Source organism: Cetorhinus maximus, chromosome 3 (genome assembly GCF_964194155.1).
Source record: "Cetorhinus maximus chromosome 3, sCetMax3.hap1.1, whole genome shotgun sequence".
NCBI lineage: Eukaryota > Metazoa > Chordata > Chondrichthyes > Lamniformes > Cetorhinidae > Cetorhinus > Cetorhinus maximus.
In genome coordinates this window covers 9,947,236-9,968,732 of record NC_135881.1, presented here as the reverse complement: position 1 = coordinate 9,968,732, position 21,497 = coordinate 9,947,236, and the positions used below count along the sequence as shown (strand labels likewise).

The following is a 21,497-nucleotide window of genomic DNA, read 5'->3' as shown; positions in this document are numbered from 1 at the left end:
AGTCCCTTAAAGGTATTGAAGGTACCATGTTGTAAAGAGTTATGCCATTATGTAATTGTCCATTTACTTCTAAGATGAAAAGGAGCTGGGGTCAAAAACAGCAAATCATCATTTCAATCTGGATGCAAGCTTAGTGTGTTTCAGGTTGTTATGGGGAAGAGGGAGCCATTTTTGAGATCAGGTTACAGGCTTCCATAAAAAAAAATCAATGAATATCACTGACAGACAGCAGGTTCTGAATGGTCAGCAGAGAAAAGAGGTTGCTTAGCTTTGCAAGCTACCACAGCAGGGTGCGGTAAGGAGATGGTTTCTAATCAACAGGATGCATTTTGCAGCCTTCTAAAGATTCTAGAGATTTGACCTGGCATGGCGAGGGGGAAAGATGAATCTGCAGAATAGGCTTTGCTGCTGCTGGCAGGTTTAAGAAATTCTGTGAAAATTGAGGGGATTTCCAGGAGATGGTCACTTGAAATTATTACTTGGCGAAACAGGGATATGGGAACCGCATGGTAGCTGGGAGAAACTATGGACTGTTTGCATTAAGGACTTTAATTCAGTGGAGAGTGTGATGTGTGATAATTATAAAAGGGGAATTTTCCTTTCTGCAGTTTAAAGTACAAGCGATCTACAAAAACAAAATAGTGTTTAGTGAAAGTTGTTTTTGAGTCATTTGTTACAATAAGAATCTTAAACCGTGAAATCTTGTTGCATCATTCTTTCAGCTAGTAACTGGAAGTTTGAATCTTTTTAAAAGTTATCAGCGTCTACAGAGAATGTAACACTCAGCTCAGCATCAATTAGGAAACCAAGGCTGTGAACAAACTGGTTGGCAGGGAGAGGGTATGGAGTTTGTAGCGTTGGAGTTTGTGGCGGGGACCAAAGTCAATGGCTTTGATTTTCCATTATTTAACTGGAGGAAACTTCTGCTCACCAATTGCTGAATGTTGCACCGGTAGTGTGACGATTCAGAGATAGTACAGGAGTCAAGAGAGGTGGTGCTGGTAGCACTAACAAGACGCACAAATTCAATTTTCAGTTTTTGATCTACAACAAACAAATGCATCAATCTTTAATGCATGAATAGAAAACTGATGGACAATCTCGCTCACTGTGCAAGCTTGATGCTAAAATAGGGTGCATCAAAGCTATCCTGCAGGATAATGGCTACCCTGATCAGATCATTGCTTGATGTGTATCACACATACTCATGAATAGGTCTACGGTTGCCTGTTTTAGGCCTGAAAATTGCCCAGTCTACGTTAAATTACCCTGGAAGGGTAAAGTATCTAAAAAATTTGAGCAGCAGATGAAGCTAGCCATTTCACGCTGCTACTATGCAGTGACAACACAAGTGGTGTTTTTCACTAACAGGATGCTGCCATCAAGCCAAAAAGACATTTTGCCTACCAGACAAATGAGTAATGTGGCATATGAATTTCAGTGCCAGTGCAATGCTAGGTACATAGGACATATATCCCAATGACTGGCAGATCGTATCAAACAACACGTCCCTTCACCTGTTTGCCATAGGCAGAGTACTGACCGTACTTAGCCAACCCGTGCTTGCAAAACTCAATGTCATGTCTAACATTAGATGTGATTCCATGATTGGGCAGCACTTGTTAAACAATCCTGAGTGTGCTAAGAATTACACTAACAACCAATTTAAGATGATCAGTCAGACTCACAATGTAGCTTGCTTACACTTGCTAGAAGCTGCATATACTTATATGCAGGGATCTGTCCTCTGCAGGAAAAAGGAATATGTCCTTTTTTGAATAAATAAAAACACGGGGGACAATCGCTCTCTGGTGCATTCGCCATGGCAACGTCTCGACTAATGAGAGCCGACATGCCAACCAATTAGCAGCAACCCCCTCCCCCCCCCACCCCCCTCCTTTTCTCATGCAGTATAAACTGTTGTTCCCTTTGAAATTTGGCATCTTGTCCTGAAGAGTGCAAGACGAAAAGCTTCAACAGTGTATTGAAAGGGAAACGGTGGCGTAGCGGTAATGTCACTGGACTAGTAATCCAGAGACCCAAGCTAATGCTCTTAGGGTCATGGGTTCAAATCCCAGCATGGCAGCTGGTGGAATTTTAATTCAATTAATAAATCTGGAATATAAAGCTAGTAATGCTGACCATGAAGCTACCAGCAATTTTCATAACAATCCATCTGGTTCACTAATGTCCTTTAGAGAAGGAAATCTGCCATCTATATTCTGGCCTACATGTGACTCTAGACCCACAGCAATGTAGTTGACTCTTAACTGTCCTCTGAAATGTTCAGTTCAAGGGCAATTAGAGATGGGCAACAAATGATGGCTTTGGCAACAATGCCAACATCCCATGAAAGAATAAGGGGGGGAAAAAAGTCTCCTTTCAAGCAATATTCAAGATATGCAAGTTCTGTACGACCAAGTGAAAAAATAGAAAACTGCACGTGAGGTTTGTAGAATATCTTATTTATTCTACTTATGGAGTAAGTGTAGACACACACACACGGGACCCAGTGGGCAGCACAATAAAAGAGTGCCTGAGACACAAAGTCACAAATGTACAAAGTCAGGTCCACCCACTGGATGTTATATTTACCCAGCTGTTCGGTGCTATGGTTTCTGTTTGTAACATGGGAGCCAACTAGGAGAGGAGAAATGTTAGCAATTGGAATCAGTTAGAAGATTGGAATTAAAGCCAGATTATGTCGAGTACAGTAGTGTTGTGGTTATGTTGCTGGACTAATAAAGATGCCTGGACTAAATCTAGAGAATGCTTGTGCAAATACCACCATAGCAGTTTGAGAATTTAGCTTCAGTCTAAATTTGGAAATACAAAGTTGGTATCAGTAAAAGTGTCCACGAAGCCGTTGTCATTAAAAACCAACTCACTAATGTTGTTGAGGGAAGGAAACACATTGTCCTTCCCCGGTCTAGGCTCATCTGTGACTCCAATTCCACCTCTAACTGCCCTTTGAATTGGCACTCAGTTGCATGGGGAAGTTAGAGATGGACCATGTCAGCCCTGCCAGTGATGCCCAGCTCTCCAGAATTAATTTTCATTTTAAGTTTCCCATGAACTAATGTTAGAGTTTTTTTTTCCCCTTACATCATGAAATTTGTCTCAATGGTCAAAAGATAATGGTGTCGTGCTATGACTACAGGGGCTGTTCACTGGTGATGGCACAGCACGGGGAACATTTCTGGATTACAAGGAGACTTTCTGAAGCTTGTTAAAAGATGGACAAACAGAATTTCTAATATTTCAATGGGTAAGTGGTACTGAACTATATTTTCCAGCAAGACAATAAAAATACAGAAATTCTGGAAATACTCAGCTTGTCAGGCAGCATCCATGGAGAGAGTTTTCTGCATGGTCGTGGAGGTGAAACAGGATTTTCCAGACATAGAAAGTTTTCAACTGTCGACACCCTTTTTCGGGTCCTGACCCCATTCACAGCAGCAGTGAGCCTTTCAGTTCAATCATCCCAAAGGAAGCCAATTAAGGACCTGCCGTCCAATTAGAGATGGCAGACGGCCTGAGCAGGTAGAAGTTCAATTCACTGGCCCCAATGCAAGGAAGGTCAACAGCCTTCACCGGCTATGCAGTGAGAGTGCTGCTGTGGGGAATACAGGAGGAGGATCACAATGGAGGTGTCATCAGTCTGATAGGATGAAAGCCTCTGCTTCACCTTCAGCACTATCAGAGACATCAGTCTCCAGGAGCTCCTCACCCATAGTGAGCCTCTATGAGTGGAAGACACCATCCTTCCTATTTTCTGTTGTTACACAGGAACATAGGAAATAGAAGCAGTTGTAGGCCATTTGGCCCATCGAGCCTGCTCTACCATTCAAACAGATTGTGGCTGATCATCTACCTAAACAGCATTTTTCCTTACTATCCTAATACCCCTTGTTGTTATTACGATCCAAAAATCTATCGATTTCTGTCACCTATCTATTTCTATCTTGAACATGCTCAATGGTTGAGCTTCCACAGGCCTCTGGGACAGAGAATTCCAAAGATTCACCACTCTCTGAGGGAAGAAATTCCTCCTTATCTCAGTCTTAAATGGCCTACTCCTTATTCTGGAACTGTGTCCCTTAGTTCTAGACTCACCAGCCAGAGGGAACATCCTATCTACATTTACTCTGTCACGCCCTGAAGAATTTTGTAAATTTCAATGAGGTCACCTCTCATTCTACAAAACTCTAGAGGATATAGGGCCCAGTTTCCTCAATCTCTCTTCATAAGAAAATCTCGCCATCTCAGGGATTAGCCTGGTGAACCTCCATTGCACTCCGTCTATGGTAAGTATATCCTTCTTTAAATTAGGAGACCAAAATTGTACACAATACTCCGGGTGCAGTCTCACCAAGGCTCTATATAATTGCAGCAAAACATCTTTATTCCTTTACTCAAATTCCCTTGCGATGAAGGCCAAAGGTTAGAAAGCCTTGAAATCTCACGCTGTTCCGAACTCCCGTCTCCTCTGAGTTGCTGAGGTGTTGACACAGCATGAGCCCCGTGTGATGCTGAGAAAAAGGCAATGTTGCTGGAAGATTGCAGTTAATTGCTTAATTATCCACTTCAATTGGCTTCCCACCACTGTCAGGTGGATTGCCGATATTGGATTCAACCCACCCTTGGGGAAAGTGGCTAGTGGCAGGAACATGTCAGTAATTAAGACCAGCGCATTTTCTCTACTGCTCATAATCCTTTCCCCCCACTGCCTCAAAGGGCCTGGTGAAATTCTGCCCAATAATTCTGCTTCTCTTCTCCACAGATGCCACCTGACCTGCTGAGTGTTTCCAGCATGCTCTGTTTTTATTTCAGATTTCCAACACTTGAATTGTTTTGCCTTTACGTTACTCACAAGACTATAGGTTTGGTCTGCAGTGAGTTAGTCACTCAACTGGACTCTGCGCCGTTGGGAACAGGAGGGGAAAAGGAGAAAAATATGGCCGAGGTGCCCATTTTAGGATTCGTTTGCTGACACATCTGTGGAGAGTGGGGGAGGCCCGAATCTGGCTAGCTTGCCTGCGAAGACGCCCAATTCTTACTCTTGTAGAATTGCATTCAAAACCTGTAACGTCAAAGGCACAACCCACAGAACCATTCCGCAGCAGGAACTGTGCTGTCAGGAAAGGCAGGGAATAGAAAGGAAATACAGGTAGCAAATTGTACGAGGTTTAGTCACTGCTCACGAGTTATATAACTGAACAATGCAGCATTCTCCATGTGAAGCATTCAAGGCCGACATTGTGATCTCTGGTGCTGCTATACACACAGGTTCATTTGATATACTGCACAAGTTTTTGAGGAAAAAATTCATTCTGATGCCAGAATAAGCTTGTTGATTTTTTTGGAATAAAAATGTACAGCTGTTCAGGAAGCATCCAACAGACGGGCTGCAAGTAAAGATGTTGGGAGGCGCCCCCTCTGGAGAGATTTAATGCGAGTTTCTTTTTATTACCTCTGAAGCTTGTAATTTTGATGCTCTGAAGAATATCCGCAAATGATTTTGAAACCTGCTTCTTGGCACAGTCTGTTTATCCACTCCACCTTAAAAGACAGCACATTCAGACCCAGTGATCAGACTGGCAGCCTACAGGCACAAAGGCGTCATTCCGCTCCCCGAGAAATTTTATTTTTGAAGTCAGCCACAACCACATTGTAAAATATAAACCCACTTCAAATTTTAAACACCTGTGTCCTATTATTTCTTCAGAAGTACTGTACCCGCAAAAGATTACTGCATCTCATGGTGCAATGTGCGTGCTTTAATGTCAGACAGCAGAGAGTAATGAAGGAGGCTACAAGTTGATAAAGGTGCTCTGTTTGCATTTACTAACTATGGCCATTTACAGAACTGGTCAGAAACATGCAGTGGAAGGTGTTCGTCATCCTGGCACATCAGTCCATTAATAAATGTGGTGTTAACATGGATGCATGTAGCTGGCAATGAGACATACATATTGTACCAGACAGACAGTCTGTCACTCTACCTGCAGTTTACATCACTAGAAGCAAGTTCCTGTTAGGACAATGTGTATGAGTAATAAGTAATAAATTGGTTAATAAATTATTAAAGTAAGATTACCACCAAAATACAGGCCACTAGCCAGCATAACACAGAGATTTCACTAAAAGTAAGCATCACATTAGAACCAGATTCTCTGAGGAGGAAAATTAGAGTTCATTCATCAAACCATAAGCATTTCAGCACAAGCTGGTCTCAAGATCCGCCCTATATTTCAAACAGGCTATTCTTTAAGATCATTTAATCTTCAAGAACCTTTCTTGAAGAGGAAAGAGAAAAGAACACTGCCAAACCTCAGCCCTTGACAAATGAAACCTCACCCCATCACTCCACAGTGACAGCACTACAGTCTGTACTGTAGTTCTTTCAAAACTGAAGAATGCATTATGTTGCAGTCTCCAGGGAGACAGCAGCATGATAAAGGCAGTGAAAAGCCCACTTGAGGTAAGAGTGTGAGCACCCGCTTCACATACATGTCCCACATACTATCAGTCAGTCATAGCACAGGACTCCACAAACTGATATCTAAACGCACTGTTGTCTCCACCTATGTTTCCAAACATAAGCGAAATTTTTTTGAAAGGGTCCTACCCAGAGAGTGCAGCCACCCACAAAATATCATCAGACATCGTAGAGGTCATTCCCAATTTTAGTTCCTGCTTGCAGGCAGAGACAGTATAGAGTCAGCACTCACTGCATCAACCAGCAATGTCTCACTTCTCTCTGGCAAAACGACCACCTAACATCCACTTGATTCCTACCCTTACATTGTTTAAACTCATCTTCTCTGGTCCTCCCCAATTTGTTAAACTAGATTAATCTATCAATAGGGACACTATCCCAGTCATTCAATTGTTTCCTAGAGTATAGTTACTTGCAAATGATACGTGTATTCTGTATTCGTCTTGTGGTCTGGTAAGGGATTAATAATCCAGAATTCAAATCCAACATGTCAAGCTGTGGAAACTTGAATTCCAAAAATCTGGTATTGTTGGGCAGGCACCAGCTAAATAACCAAAAAAGCTGCTGTAAAAACCCACATCACATGTTAATGCCCTTCCGGGAATGAAAGCTGCCACCCCTACCTGGTATGATCCAGTCCCACGCTACACAGTTAACGCCCCTCAGGCCTTGCTAGCATAACCTACATCCCGCTGAAAATAATACATAAAGAGAGGAAGACTAAAATGGAAAAGTGAATACAGTACACCACATGCAGCTCTGGGAAAAATCTTCTCATGCAACAGTAGTGGAGAGAATGAAAAAACACAAGAACAGGAACCAGCCATTCATGCCCTCAAACCTGTCCCAGCATTCAATTAGATCATGGCTGATCTGTATCTTAACTCCATTCATCAATCTTGGTTTAGCTTCCCTTAATACGCTCACTTAATAAAAATCCATCTATCAGTTTTGAAATGTGGGGGAAGGGAGCTCCAGATTCCCACTACCCTTTGTGCGGGACACACGGAATACGAGGAGTAGATCATACGGCCCAGTGAGCCTGCTCCGACATTCAATACCATCTTGGGCTTCAACTCCATTTTCTCACCCACTTCCCAAATCCTTGGATTCCCTGAGAGACCAAAATCTGTCTACCAGATGTCTATCCCAGGCTTAAATATATTCAACAATGAAGCATCCACAACCTCCTGGAGGCGAGGGAATTCCAAAAGGAAGGAGGAAATGTGGAGAAGAGTTTCCTAACATCACCCTTGAACTTAGAAACAGCTTATAAAAGAATTGAATGAATAAAGGAAAATTAACAAGTAAGTAAATCGGGCTTAAATCAATCATCTAATATCCTTGAAATGTGAGGCGAAGGCTTAAGCACTCTGTAAAATGTCAGCAGAACGTAGATTGAATCACACCCTGCAACCAACTGTCAACTCTGTGTATCTGGATAATCGTTTAAAATTAACAAGCACTTCAAGATTACTTGCAATGTCGTTTTAACACCAACTATCTTCAAAATAATTTCTAACAAGAGCTGTCTGTCAAATCTTTTTATTGGTTTTATTTTTATATTTTTTTAAAATGATAAAACAATCAGATACATTTTCTTCCAGGGATGAAACAGCAAAACTAGGCTAGAGTGGCTCTTCAGAACTGCTTTTGAGTCCTATCAATGCGGAAAATACGAGTTCAAAGATCCAATTACTGAGATTACTTGAGGGGACAATACAACATACTTCGAACAATCTGCTTCAGATTCAAGATCTGTACAGACAAGTGTTGGTAAATTAAAAAGAAAAAATAACTTGGTTTCTCATTCCACGACTGTGAAATAAAATAAGAAAGAGAATGAACAAAAACAGTAAAAAATATTGGATTGCCCAATGTGGCAGAGGAGTCCTGTCAAATAATGAATTCACTTTTACTGGCCTCTGTGATACGCATGCAAAAAGTTAAGTATAGTGCCCGAGTATCTCTAACAGAGTAAGTGCAGAATGTCACAGTACAGTTAGAGAGGCAATTCTCAGAATCACAGAATCAAACCGGCCCATCGAGTCTGCACCAGGTGAGAAACAACTGACATACCTGAAAACAGTGATTGACCAAAGATTTGGTTTGGTAATAGTTTTTAGTCCGAAAAATAAAGATTCTTCCAGAAATTCTTCTCAAGGGCAACTAGGGATGGGCAACAAATGCTGGCCTAGCCAGCGACGCCCACATCTCATGAACGAATAGAAAAGGTGGGGGGGAGGCATCTGATGGGAAACAGACTCTTCCCTGTTGGTGCAGTTTTCACCACTTGTACTGCTGACTGTTCTGCAGGGGCCTAATCACCTGACCAGCATCGCCTGAGAAGCCCCCAAATATAAAGAAAGACCTTGCATTTATGGAGTGCCTTTCCTGACCTCAGGATGTTCTGATGCGCTTTACAGCTAATTAAGTACTTTTGTGGAGTCAGAATAGTAAATCCTCACAAAAACCCTGAAGACAAAACATACTCTTTATAATCTTCAGAATGAGCACTGGGTTCGATACACGTACAGAGGGGAGACTTTGGCCTGAGTGAAACAGAGACCGAGTGAGTATATTAGGGAATTTGGTTCAAAGTGGGAATTCAACTGGTAAATCTTTTTCAAGCTCAATTTTAGACTAAGAGTCAGATTCTGACCTAGAACTAGCAGCCTTTAAGTAAGTTAAATAGCTCAGTTAAACAGGCAACTGCCTTAGTAGCAGTTAACTGTCAATCACCTGAAAGCCCTTGCCTGAATAGGTGCTGATTACTGTAGCAGGTAGCTAAGCTAGAAAGTGACTCATCACAGCTCTATATAAGAAAGAGACTTTTAAAGCGCATGGTCAGTAAGAGGTCACAGAGGGGAGACTTCAGCCTGGGTGAGACAGAGACCAAGTGAGTATATTTGGGATAAAGGCAAAATACTGCGGATGCTGGAAATCTGAAACAAAAACAAAAAGTGCTGGAAAAACTCAGCAGGCCTGACAGCATCTGTGGAGAGAAAGGCAGAGTTAAGGTTTTGAGTCCATATCACTCTTCTTCAGAGCTAAGAGAAGTAAAGAGAGAAGCAAAAAAAAAAAAAAAATTTTTACTTCTTAGCTCTGAAGAAGAGTCATTCGAGTATATTTGAGAATTTGGTTCAAAGTGGGAATTTGGTACATGGGGGGGAAAAAAGAGGTGTTTTAGGTAATGCTTACTGCAAGAAGTAAAGTATGCTGAGTGGGGAGTTCAATGAAGGACAGGGAGGAGGTGCTTTCTTTTTCTTCAACCCCTTTTTCATCCTCCAGTATTTGATTTCCACTTCGGTGCAGCAGAAGGAGCAGGTAAACCAGTAACTGGTATTATTAGTTTTATCAGTATTGTAAGTACTGTATTGTTTGATCAGTATTGCAAAGTTTACTGGCAGTGCCAAAGCCTATTGGGATGTGTGAACTTTATTAATTATAATTAATTAACTAATTAACACATATCGGAGATGGGAGGGCAGGTGTGCTGCGGTTGCAGGATATCGGAGCTTCGAGATACTAGTGTGATCCAGGGCAAACACATCTGCAGTAAGTGTTTGCAGCTGAAGGAACTTCGGCTCCGTGTTATAGAGTCGGAGGCCGAGCTGCAGACACTGGCATATCAGGGAGGGGCAAAGTTACTTGGAAACTATTCCACGAGGCAGTCACATCCCTTAAGATGAAATCTTCTGATTTGGTCAGTGGTCAGGAACAGGAGGGTGTGACTGCAAGTGAGACAGGTAAGGGGAACCCGAGGTCAGGAATGCAGGAGCCTCGGCCCTTGCAGTTGTCCAGCAGGTTTGGGGTTTTCTCAGCTTGTTTGGATGAGAACGGGGGCTTCAGGATGGATGAACTAACTGGCCATGGCACCGTGAACAGGAAGCCATTCAAGCGGGGATGTTATAAGGAACGTAATGGTAATAGGGGACAGTATAGTCAGAGGGATTGACACCATTCTCTGCAGCAAAGAGCGTTAATCCAGACTGTTGTGTTGCCTGCCCAGTGCCAGGGTTCAGGACATCTGCTCGGGGTTGTAGAGGAACTTGGAGTGGGAGAGGGAGGACCCAGTCATCGTGGTCCATGTTGGTACCAAAGACATAGGCAGGACAAAGAAGTAGGTTCTACATTGTTAGTATGAGGAGCTTGGCACCAAATTAAGAAGCAGGACCTCAAAGGTCATAATCTCTGGATTATTACCTGAGTCACGTGAAAATTGGCATAGGGCAAATCAGATTAGGGAGATGAACACGTAGCTGAAAGCCTGGTGTGGGAGAAGTGGGTTCCGGTTTGTGGGGCACTGGTACCAGTACTGGGAAAAGTGGGATCTGTACCGTCTGGACAGTCTACACCTGAACCGTGCTGGGATCGGTGTTCTTGCGAGCCGCATAACTAGAGAAGTAGAGAGGGTTTTAAACTAATTAGTCGGGGCAAGAATACAAATTTGGGAAGACGTGGTAAAACAAGAGTACAGACAAGACAAAAGAGAAAGGTATTATTACGGAAATGAAAAACAGACTGTGACCGGAAGGGATAAAGAGTACAAATCTATCAGTAAATCAACAGATGAGACTAGGGGTTATAAAAAGAATAAAAGGATAAAACTAAAGGCAGTGTATCTGAATGCATGAAGCATTCAAAACAAAACAGATGATCTAAGAATGCACATAGAAGTAACTAATTATGATTTGATAGCCATTACAGAGACATGGGTGCAGGAGGACATGGATTGGGGCCTGAATATTAAAAAGTAGAGGACATTTAGGAAGGACAGGAGGCGAGGAAAAGGTGGAGGGGTGACCATAATAGTTAATGATGGTATTAGCACAATAGAGAGGGATGACCTAAGTTCAGGAAACCAGGATATGGTTTGGGTAGACATGAGAAATGGTAAAGGCAAGAAGTCACTTGTGGGATTGTGTACAGACCCCTAATAGTAACCACATGGTAGAATGGAGCATAAAGGAATAAAGGGTGCTTGTCAGAAAGACACAGTGATAATCATGGGAGATTTTAATCTACATATAGACTGGAAAAGTTAGATGGGCAAAGGTAGCCCAGATGAGGAGTTCATAGGATGTTTCCGCGACAGTTTCTTAGAACAGCATGTTTTGGAGCTAACCGGAGAGCAGGCTATACTAGACCTGGTATTGTGCAACAAGATGGGACTAATTAATGATCGCATAGTGAAGGCACCCCTAGGTAGCAGTGACCATAATATGCTTGAATTTTACATTCAGTTTGAGGGAGAGAGGAGTGGGTCCAAGACTATGTTTTCAAACTTAAATAAGAGCAATTATGAGGGCATAAAAGCAGAGCTGGCTAAAGTGAATTGGCGAATTAGGTTAAGGGATAGGTCAATAGAGATGAAGTGGCAAGCATTTAAGGGGATATTTCAGAATACACAGAATAGATACATGCCAACGAGTAAGAAAAAGGGACGGACACACCATCGGTGGTTAACTAGAAAGGTTAAAGATAGTATCAAACCTAAAGAAAAAGTATATAATTGTGCAAAAATAGGTAGAAGACCAGAAGATAGGACAGAATATAAGGAACAGCAAAAGGTGACTAAAAGATTAATGAGAGAAAAATTAGAGTACAAGAGAAAGCTAGCCAGAAATATAAAAACAGATAGTAAGTTTCGATAAATATTTTAAAAAGAAACAAATTAACAAAGTGAGCATTGATCCTACGGAAATCGACTCTGTAGAATTGATAATGGAAATCAAGCAGGTGGCAGATTTATTAAACAGATATTTTGCATCAGTCTTCACTATAGAGGATACAAGTAACATCCCAGAAGCAGCTATAAATCAGGAAATAAAAGGAAGGGAGGAATTCAGGAAAATTATAATCACCAGAGAAGTGGTACTGAGTAAATTGTTGGGGCTGCGGGCTGACAAGGGTCCTGATGTATTTCATCCCAGGGTCTTAAAAGAAGTGTCTAGTGTGATAGTTGATGCATTAGTTTTAATTTTCCAAAATTCCCTAGATTCAGGAAAGGTTCCATTAGATTCGAAGATAGCAAATATAACTCCATTATTCAAAAAGGGAGGGAGATAGAATGTGGGAAACTACAGGCCAGTTAACTTAACATCCGTCATAAGGAAAATGTTAGAAGCTATTATTAAAGAAGCTATAGCAGGGCACTTGGATAAGTTCAAGGTAATCAGGCAGAGTCAACCTGGTTTTGTGAAAGGGAAATAGTGTTTAACCAAATTATTGGAGTTCTTTGAGGAAGTAATGTGCTGTGGATAAAGGGGAATCGGTGGTTGTACTGTACTTCGATTTCCAGAAGATATTTGATAAAGTGCCACATCAAAGGTTATTGTGGAAAATAAAAGCTCATGGCATAAGGGGTAACATATTGGCATGGATAGATGATTAGCTGGCTAATAGGAAGCAGAGAGTCGGCATAAATGGGTCTTTTTCAGGTTGGCAAGATGCAATGAGTGGTGTGCCACAGGGATCAGCACTGGGACCTCAACTGTTTACAATTTATATGAATGACTTGGATGAAGGGATGGATGGGATTGTTGCCAAATTTGCTGATGACAAAAAGATACGTTGGAACGTAACTTGTGAAGAGGACATAGGGAGGCCACAAAAAGGTATAGATAGGTTAAGCGAAGGGCAAAGATCTAGCAAACGGAGTATAATATGGGAAAATGTGAAACTGTCCATTTGGCAGGAAGAATAAAAGAGAAGCATATTACCTAAATGGTGATAGGTTGCAGGGCTCTGATGCAGAGAGATACGGGTATCTTAGTGCATGAATCGCAAAAGGCTAGTATGCAGGTACAGCAAGTAATTAGGAAAGCTAATAGAATGTTATCATTTATTGTGAGGGGAATTGAATACAAAAGTAAGGAGGTTATGCTTCAGTTATACAGAGCACTAGTGAGACCACACCTTGAGTACTGTGCACAGTATTGGTCTCCTTATTTAAGGAAGGATGTAAATGTGTTGGAAGCAGTTCAGAGAAGGTGTACCAGACTAATAGCTGTAATGGGCGGGTTGTCTTATGAGGAAAGGCTGGACAGCTAGGCTTGTATCCATTGGAGTTTAGAACAGTAAGAGGCGACTTGATTGAAACATATAAGATCCTGCGGGGACTTGACAGGGTGGATGTGGAGAGGGTGTTTCCTCTTGAGGGAGAATCTAGAACTAGGGGTCACTGTTTAAAAATAAGGGGTGGCCCATTTAAAACGGAGATGAGGCAAAAATTTTTTCTCTGAGGGTCATGAGCCTTTGGAACCCTGCTTCCGCCACCTTAACAGGAAGAGAATCTTTGAATGTTTTGAAGACAGAGGTGGATAGATTCTTGGTAAGCAAGGAAGTGATTGTTATGGCAAGCGGAAGGTAAATGCCAAGCTGCTCAAATCCCAAAGGGAAATTTGAAGCAGCTGCCACAACTATTTGCAATTTGTATTTATTTAGAGATGCGGGCTTTGAATTCAGTAAAAAGGCCACCGAGGCTTAGAGGTTTCTTACAAAATTAAGTTAAACCTTTATTAATAAAAAAAAATGATTGTAAGCACATACATAGGTTTCAAATTACTACTATGGTAACTCCTAGCCCTACCAGTTAATTTAACTCCCAGTTACACCTCCGTTAAGGCAACAGTAAAACATAGGTTTTAAAAGACCCAGACAAAGTAACATGATACCCTGAACAGTCAAATTCAAAATAAGTTTTTTTCACTTTGGTTCGTGTAGATAGCAACTTCAGGCTTAGAGGCTGGAGGCTTTTAACACTTGTTATATCTTAGAATGCCTCCTTTCCTACACAAAACCTCATCTCCTTTATACAGATTTCCCCTTTGAATGCAAATTTCCATTGTTTCACTATGTCTTTGGACGTTACCTCTCTAATAATAAAAATTTATCAATTTACTGGTAAAATTGGTAATCTTTGGGAAAAATAAACACACTGTTTCTTAACTTCTCCTGGCTAGGTGAAACATTTCATCCTCTCTTTTGAATTCAAGTTACTCTGGTTTATTTAAAAATACAAATGTTCCCTTTATACCTCACATTCTAAAACTTCACCCATGTTTACATATTTAGCATTTCAAACTTAGCTTCTCTTCTTACATCAAAGCCTTGCGACCAGTTGTCTTTAATTCAATTAAGTCCCACACACACACATAGACACAGGCCCCACTATTACTCTGCTTTACAATAAATTCCAAATAACATTATGAAAATTATATCTTCCTGACACTGAAAGGTTATCAAGGGTAGGCAGGACGCAGATTTGAGGTTACTATCAGATCAGCCATGATCTTATTAAATGGCGCAGCAGGCTTAAGGGGCCGAATGGCCTACTCCTGCTCCTTGTTCATATGTTCATATGGTAGTGCAAATTTTATCGCATTTTAAACCTTGCTGCTTTTTCAGAAGGCGGCGGGTTATTTTCAGAAGACTGTGTTCTATAGGAAATGTTGGAAGGAGGGTCACAAAACAAGAAGCAACAACCTACTTTTCACACAGATAGGCCCCACATTGTCTTATTATCCATTCGTCTGACTGTGAAATGTTTGAATCTAGGAGAGTCTAAGAAATTTTGTCAAGTCAGCTGCAAGCTGAACTTTGTTGAAGCAAACTACTTCACTCCTTACTTACCTGTCCCTAGAAATAAAATTCTATTAAAACGTTGCAGGATCACCTGGGCAACTGCTCATTTTAATTTGATTTTTAATGGATTTCCCCCTCTTCTTTCTCTTCACACTGTGCCACTTTCAGCAATTTTACCCAATGATTCAAGACTGCAGTGTACCCTGGACTACGATACTTTTAACAGCCAGCAAAAGATCATAGTTTTGGGGGGGGGGTGGGGGTTGTGGCTGGTGGAGTGGGCGAGGGAGAAAGGGAAGTAACAAATATCGCACACCCCACAGCAGAATCCTCTAATTTCATCACTTAAATTTACCAGCCTTCAGTTTAGTGTTTAAAACATTATGATGCTATTTCACAGAAAACCATTTCTAAATGAGACAGGTCCTTCAGCTCCATAGTTACCTCCTAGAAATGTCAAAGACTGGAGCATTATTTCTGAATTTAAAAATGCCAATTGACATAAGATTTCCCAGGGGGAACAAATTTCAGCTCTGCCCCTCCTGCAACGGCACAGCCAATAATTTGACCAAGAAGTCCGAACAGGGGCAAGAGTGAAAACACGGATTAAGGGTCTGCAAAACTGAAGACTTCTTCCCATTGTTAATTTGGTTCCATCATTTCATCACACTGCAACGCCATGCAATCTAAGGTCACTTTCTTCCAACCGCAATACACAGAATCAGTCCGACAAGAGTTGGGAACCAAAATTATCCAAGTCTTCTCCAAATTCTGCTTTAGGTTGTTGCTGGGAGCTGCAACAGAGCAGCTTTGGTGGTTGATGCTATCATTTTGCAACCCCTGTTGGTTACGGAACTCGGTTCAGCTTTGTGCCTACCCAGGGACATAGCTGATATTGGAAATTCACAACTGGAGTATTAGGGTCCCAATCCCAAATAATGCCAGGAGATGATTGAGGAGGCAATTCCGTCAGTGTGTTAGCCCCCCAGTAAAATATGAGTCGTGGAACTCACGGTCCAGCATGGACTCACAGGTTAACACAAGTTAAAAATGATCAAGTATGGAATCAGAAGGAAGCGTGGGAGAATTCTGTGATGTACACAGGGCCCTGAAGTGTACAGCAGAAATGGGTTCAGAAGGTGATTAGCTGCTGTGTAACAGAAAGAGGGAGAAAAAAAAGAACAAGATATAGAGTGATATAGTGAGGAAGTGGGCATGATCTCTTCAAAAAAAAATTGTTGGGCAATCATGGACTTTCCTAATTCCTATTCTCTTATTTTAAAACATCAAATTCTTATTGACAGTTGTGGAGAGATATCTCCACAAGAAACCTATTCAGTTGCTGACTAAATTGATCCTGATGGAACATTTATTTTAGCATATTTATACTTTCAAATTCAGGGTTCAATGATCTATATCTGAAACTGCAAGAGTTGCCCAATGCTTGTTTGTATCTCAACACAGTAGATCACTCCAAAAGTCTGCACCAAAAGGTGAAACATCACCGTCCTTGTGAGGGTCACTGGGAAACGATTCCATCACCTTTGATTGGGTCCCTTGTGTGTATTCATTCAAATGCACGGCTAGCAATTAGCTGCTGAACTCAGTTATTTAAGGATTTATTAGGCCAGAGGAAGGCTGTGAGGTTATGTACTGACAACCAGCATTAACTCTCTGTCTAACTAATGATGTCTGTCAACAATTGTCCATCACCTCATTCTGCCATCCAGTATCCCAACAGAAACCAATGCTTCACCCAACAATTGGCAGGCATATTTTCCTGGTCATTGAGTGGCGGAGAGTAAGGAACAAGTGAAAACAAACACATGACATGCACGGATACCATGGAGAGCATGCAGCAGCTCTAGACCTTACCTCTCTGGTTCCTCTTTTCCAATAATCTGCTGGGCTTGTTTTGGTCGTGCCTGTTCTTGTGTCCTATCAGCTTCCAGTTCCTGTTCTAGGGAAGAGCTGGTACTCCCTTCTCTACTCATATTACTACTACGGCCCGGACTGTTGTCAGCCGAAGCTCGACTCGGCGAGTCGGTGTTCTGTTTTAATGTCTGCAATTTGGCCAGCGGGATGATGTCACAGTTCTGAGGCCGATGCCATACAGTCCTCTGTGTTGTGGCATTGTAATAATAAAACCTAGAGGTGTTGGGATCAAAGAGCTCCCACCACTGATTCTCATTGGTGCGCTTTATCCGGACACCAGAAGGCGGATCCCAGACACATTCTCCGGTGGTAAGGTTAGCGTACATACGCTCCCGAGTTCGAGGCTCAATGATCTCCACCCATTCCAGCCTTGAGAAAAGAAAGATAAAAGCTTATAAAGGTATATATATATATTTAGATATAAAAGTGCGTATATACACAAACACACGGGCAAGCTCTTTAGAAAGTTTTCCTGGTTGTAGTTCAAAAATTTCAGCACTTTTGTCAACTAACAGCTCCCCATTAGGACTGAGACATTTAAAAACCATTTACCTCGTCAGGTACACCAGGGATAGATGACATTCGGACTAGGTATTCCACTACACAGACCCTGTCCTGAATGATTACTTGGGAATGATTCCAGGAAACATTTCTTCATTTTGTATCATGTAAGCGCTTCAAAGTCCATCTCAAGACAGACAGTTATAAGAAAAGTTAAAATACTGGGACTATTTATTGTGGGGCATTAATGGTTAATAGGAGTTTGATAGAGGTTTTGAAAACTGTGAACTTTGATAGAGCACATGAAAAGATTATTTCCCTTCGTTGGGGAGTTACTGATGTGGGAAGTTTAATTTAGAATTAAACCTTCGCTAAATGAAGGCGAAGTTACCCCACCTATACTGGCAAGATATAGGGCTTTCATTTTTTTTTATTATGTAGACAACAGCCCCCAGTAAAGAGATTACAAGCAGTGTTCAGAGTCCTTGCTTCATTGTGAAGGATGGCACGTGTTTGGGCAATATGTTACAATTTACACTAAGAGCATTGTTTTGTCGAATTAGTGATTCCCAACATAGTGCCTCATCAGCTGGCAGTGCACATCATGAAGTCAGTGATGAATTCCCTGTGTTCCAACCGTTCACTTAACAGGTGGAAGATCATGGAGTGTACGCCTGGAATCTCCTGATACGCCCTCCCTGTGGGTGAAACTTTGTGCCTGGCAAACGCATTTGGAAAATTACCACTAATGTCTTGCAGTTGTAAGTCATTAAGTTCATCTGCAACTCTCTACCCACTAGCCACCAATCTTCACCCAGTTGTCACAGGAGTCTTAAATAGAAGTCAAATTTATTTTTATTTTTAATTCATTCATGGTATGTTTTTTTTCAATTCTTTCATGGGGTGGGGGAATGACTGGCTAGGCCAGCATTTATTGCCCATCCCTAGTTGCCCTTAAGAAGGTGGTGGTGAGCTGCCTTCTTGAACCACTACAGTGGTGGTGTAGGTACACCGACAACACAGAGTTCCAGGATTTTGACTCAGAAACAATGAAGGATGTTGTGTGGCTTGGAGGATAACTTCAGGTGGTGTTCCCATGCATCAGCGACATAGCTGCTAAACTGGATCTGTGCCAGGTGGTGAGAAAGCCAAGAAGAGGGAAAAACCGACATGTCCTCATCCTCATCAACCTGCCTGCCACAGATGCATCTGTCATGACAATATTGGTAGGAGTGACCACCGCACAGTCCTTGTAGAGACAAAGTCCTGTCTTAACATTGAGGATACCCTCCATCGTTATGTGGCACTACCACCGTAGATCTAGAAACTCAAGATTGGGCATCCATGAGGCGCAGCAGCAAAATTGCATACAATCACAATCTGTAACCTCATGCCCCAGCTTATCCCTCACCCTACCATTACCATCAAGCCGGGGGATCAACCCTGGTTCGATGAAGAGTGCAGAAGGGCATGCCAGGAGCAGCAGCAGGCATACCTAATAATGAGGTGTCAACCTGGTGAAGCTAAAAACTACTTGCATGCCAAACAGCAAAAGCAGCTTGCGACGAACAGAGCTAAAACGATCCCACAAGCAACAGATCAGATCCAAGCTCTGCAGTCCTGCCACATCCAGTCGTGAATGGTAGTGAACAATTAAACAACTAACAGGTGGACAAGGCTCCACAAATATCCCCATCCTCAATGAGGGGAGTCCAGCACATGAGTGCAAAAGACAAGGCTGAAGCATTTGCAAAAATATTCAGCCAGAAGTGCAAAGTGGATGATCTATCTCGGCCTCCTCCATGGTCCCCAGCATCATAGATGCCAGTCTTCAGCCAACTCAATTCACTCCACGTGATATCAAGAAATGGCTGAAGGCTCTGGACACTGCAAAGGGTATGGGCCCTGACAACATTCTGGCAATAGCCCTGAAGGCTTGTGCTCCAGAACTAGCCGTGCCCCTAGCCAAGCTGTTCCAGTACAGCTACAATCATGACATCTGTCCTGCAATGTGAAAAATTGCCCAGGTATGTCCTGTACACACAAAGTAGGACAAATCCAACCCGGCCAATTACCGCTCCATTAGGTCACACTCCATCAACAGCAGAGTGAGGGAAAAGTTGACATTGCTATCAAGCATCAGTAAGCAATAACCTGCTCACTGGTGTTCAGTTTGGGTTTGTCCAGGGCCACTCAGCTCATTATATTCTTGGTCCAAATATGGACAAAAGAGTAGGATTCAAGAGGTGAGGTGAGACTGACTCCCCTTGACATCAAGGCAGTATTTGACTGAGAATGGCATCAAGGAACCCAAGCAAAACTGGAGTTACACAATGTTCAGCAACATTTGCAACTCCTCAGATACCGAAACAGTCTGTGTCCCTATGCAGCAAGACCTGGACAACATTCAGGCTTGGGCTGATAAGTGGCAACTAACATTCACACGACACAAGTGCCATCTCCAACAAGAGAGAATCCAAACATCTCCCCATGGCATTCAATGGCATTATCATTGCTGAAATCCCACTATCAACATCCTGGGGGTTACCACTGACCAGAAACTGAACTGGTCCCAGCCATGCAAATACTGTGGCTACAAGAGCAGATCACGGGCTGGGAATTCTATGGCGAGTATCTCACCTCCTGACTCAAAGAACAAAGAACAAAGAAAAGTACAGCACAGGAACAGGCCCTTCGGCCCCCCAAGCCTGCGCCGATCATATTGCCCATCAACTAAAACATTTTGCACTTCCGGGGTCTGTATCCTTCTATTCCCATCCTATTCATGTATTTGTCAAGCTGCCTCTTAAACACCACTATCATACCTGCTTCTACCACCTCCTCTGGCAGCGAATTCAAGACACTCACTACCCTCTGTGTAAAAAACTTGCCCCACACATCTCCTCTATAGTTTTCTCCTCTCACCTTAAATCTATGTCCCCTATTAATTGACTCTTCCACCCTGGGAAAAAGCTTCTGACTATCTACTCTGTCCATACCACTCATAATTTTGTAAACTTCTATCAAGTCGCCCCTCAATCTCCGTCGCTCTAGTGAGAACAATCCGAGTTTCTCCAACCTCTCCTCATAGCTAATAACCTCCAGACCAGGCAGCATCCTGGTAAACCTCCTCTGCACCCTCTCCAACGCCTCCATATCCTTCTGGTAATGTGGCGACCAGGATTGCACACAATATTCCAAGTGTGGCCTAACCAAGGTTCTATACAGCTGCAGCATGACTTCCCAGCTTTTATACTCAATACCCCTGCCAATGAAGGCAAGCATGCCATATGCCTTCCTGACTACCTTATCCACCTGCGTTGCCACTTTCGGTGACCTGTGGGCCTGTACACCCAGATCATCTCTGCCCGTCAATGCATTTAAGGGTCCTGCCATTTCCCCAAAGCCTGTCCACCATCTACAAGGCACAAGTTAGGAGTGTGATGGAATATTCCACACTTGCCTGGATGAGTGCAGCTCCAACAACACTCAAGAAGCTCAACACCATCCAGGACAAAGAGCCCACTTGATTGGCACCATATCTACCACCTTCAACATTTACTCCCTCTAACACCGACACACAGTGGCAGCAGTTTGTACTATCTATAAGATGCTCTGCAGCAACTCACTGAGGCTCCTTCGAATGCACCCTCCAAACCCTTGACCTGTACCATCTAAAAGGACAAGGGCAGGAGATGCATAGGAACATCACTACCTGCAAGTTATCCTCCAAGTCACATATCATCCTGACTTGGAACTATATCAGCATTCCTCCACCGCCGCTGGAACTCCCTTTCGAAAAGCACTGTAGGTGCACCTACACCACATGGACTGCAGCGGTTCAAGAAGGCAGCTCACCATCACCTCCTCAAGAGCAATTAGGATGGGCAATAAATGCTGTCCTTGCCAGTGACGCCCACATCTCATGGAAGAATAAAAAAAATCTGCTGCCCTTGATTTCTTGAGATTG

At 42.5% G+C, this 21,497-nt stretch overlaps 1 protein-coding gene across 3 annotated transcripts in view; it reads right to left on the bottom strand.

The window, feature by feature from the left end:
* Positions 1-21,497, bottom strand: part of arhgap39 (Rho GTPase activating protein 39) — a 519,668-nt gene that overhangs the window by 331,437 nt on the left and 166,734 nt on the right. For all 3 annotated transcript variants that reach the window (XM_078536328.1, XM_078536320.1, XM_078536324.1), the window contains one exon: positions 16,967-17,395. In XM_078536328.1, the coding sequence (XP_078392454.1) occupies positions 16,967-17,395 (429 nt within the window). The remainder of the gene's footprint in view (positions 1-16,966; positions 17,396-21,497) is intronic.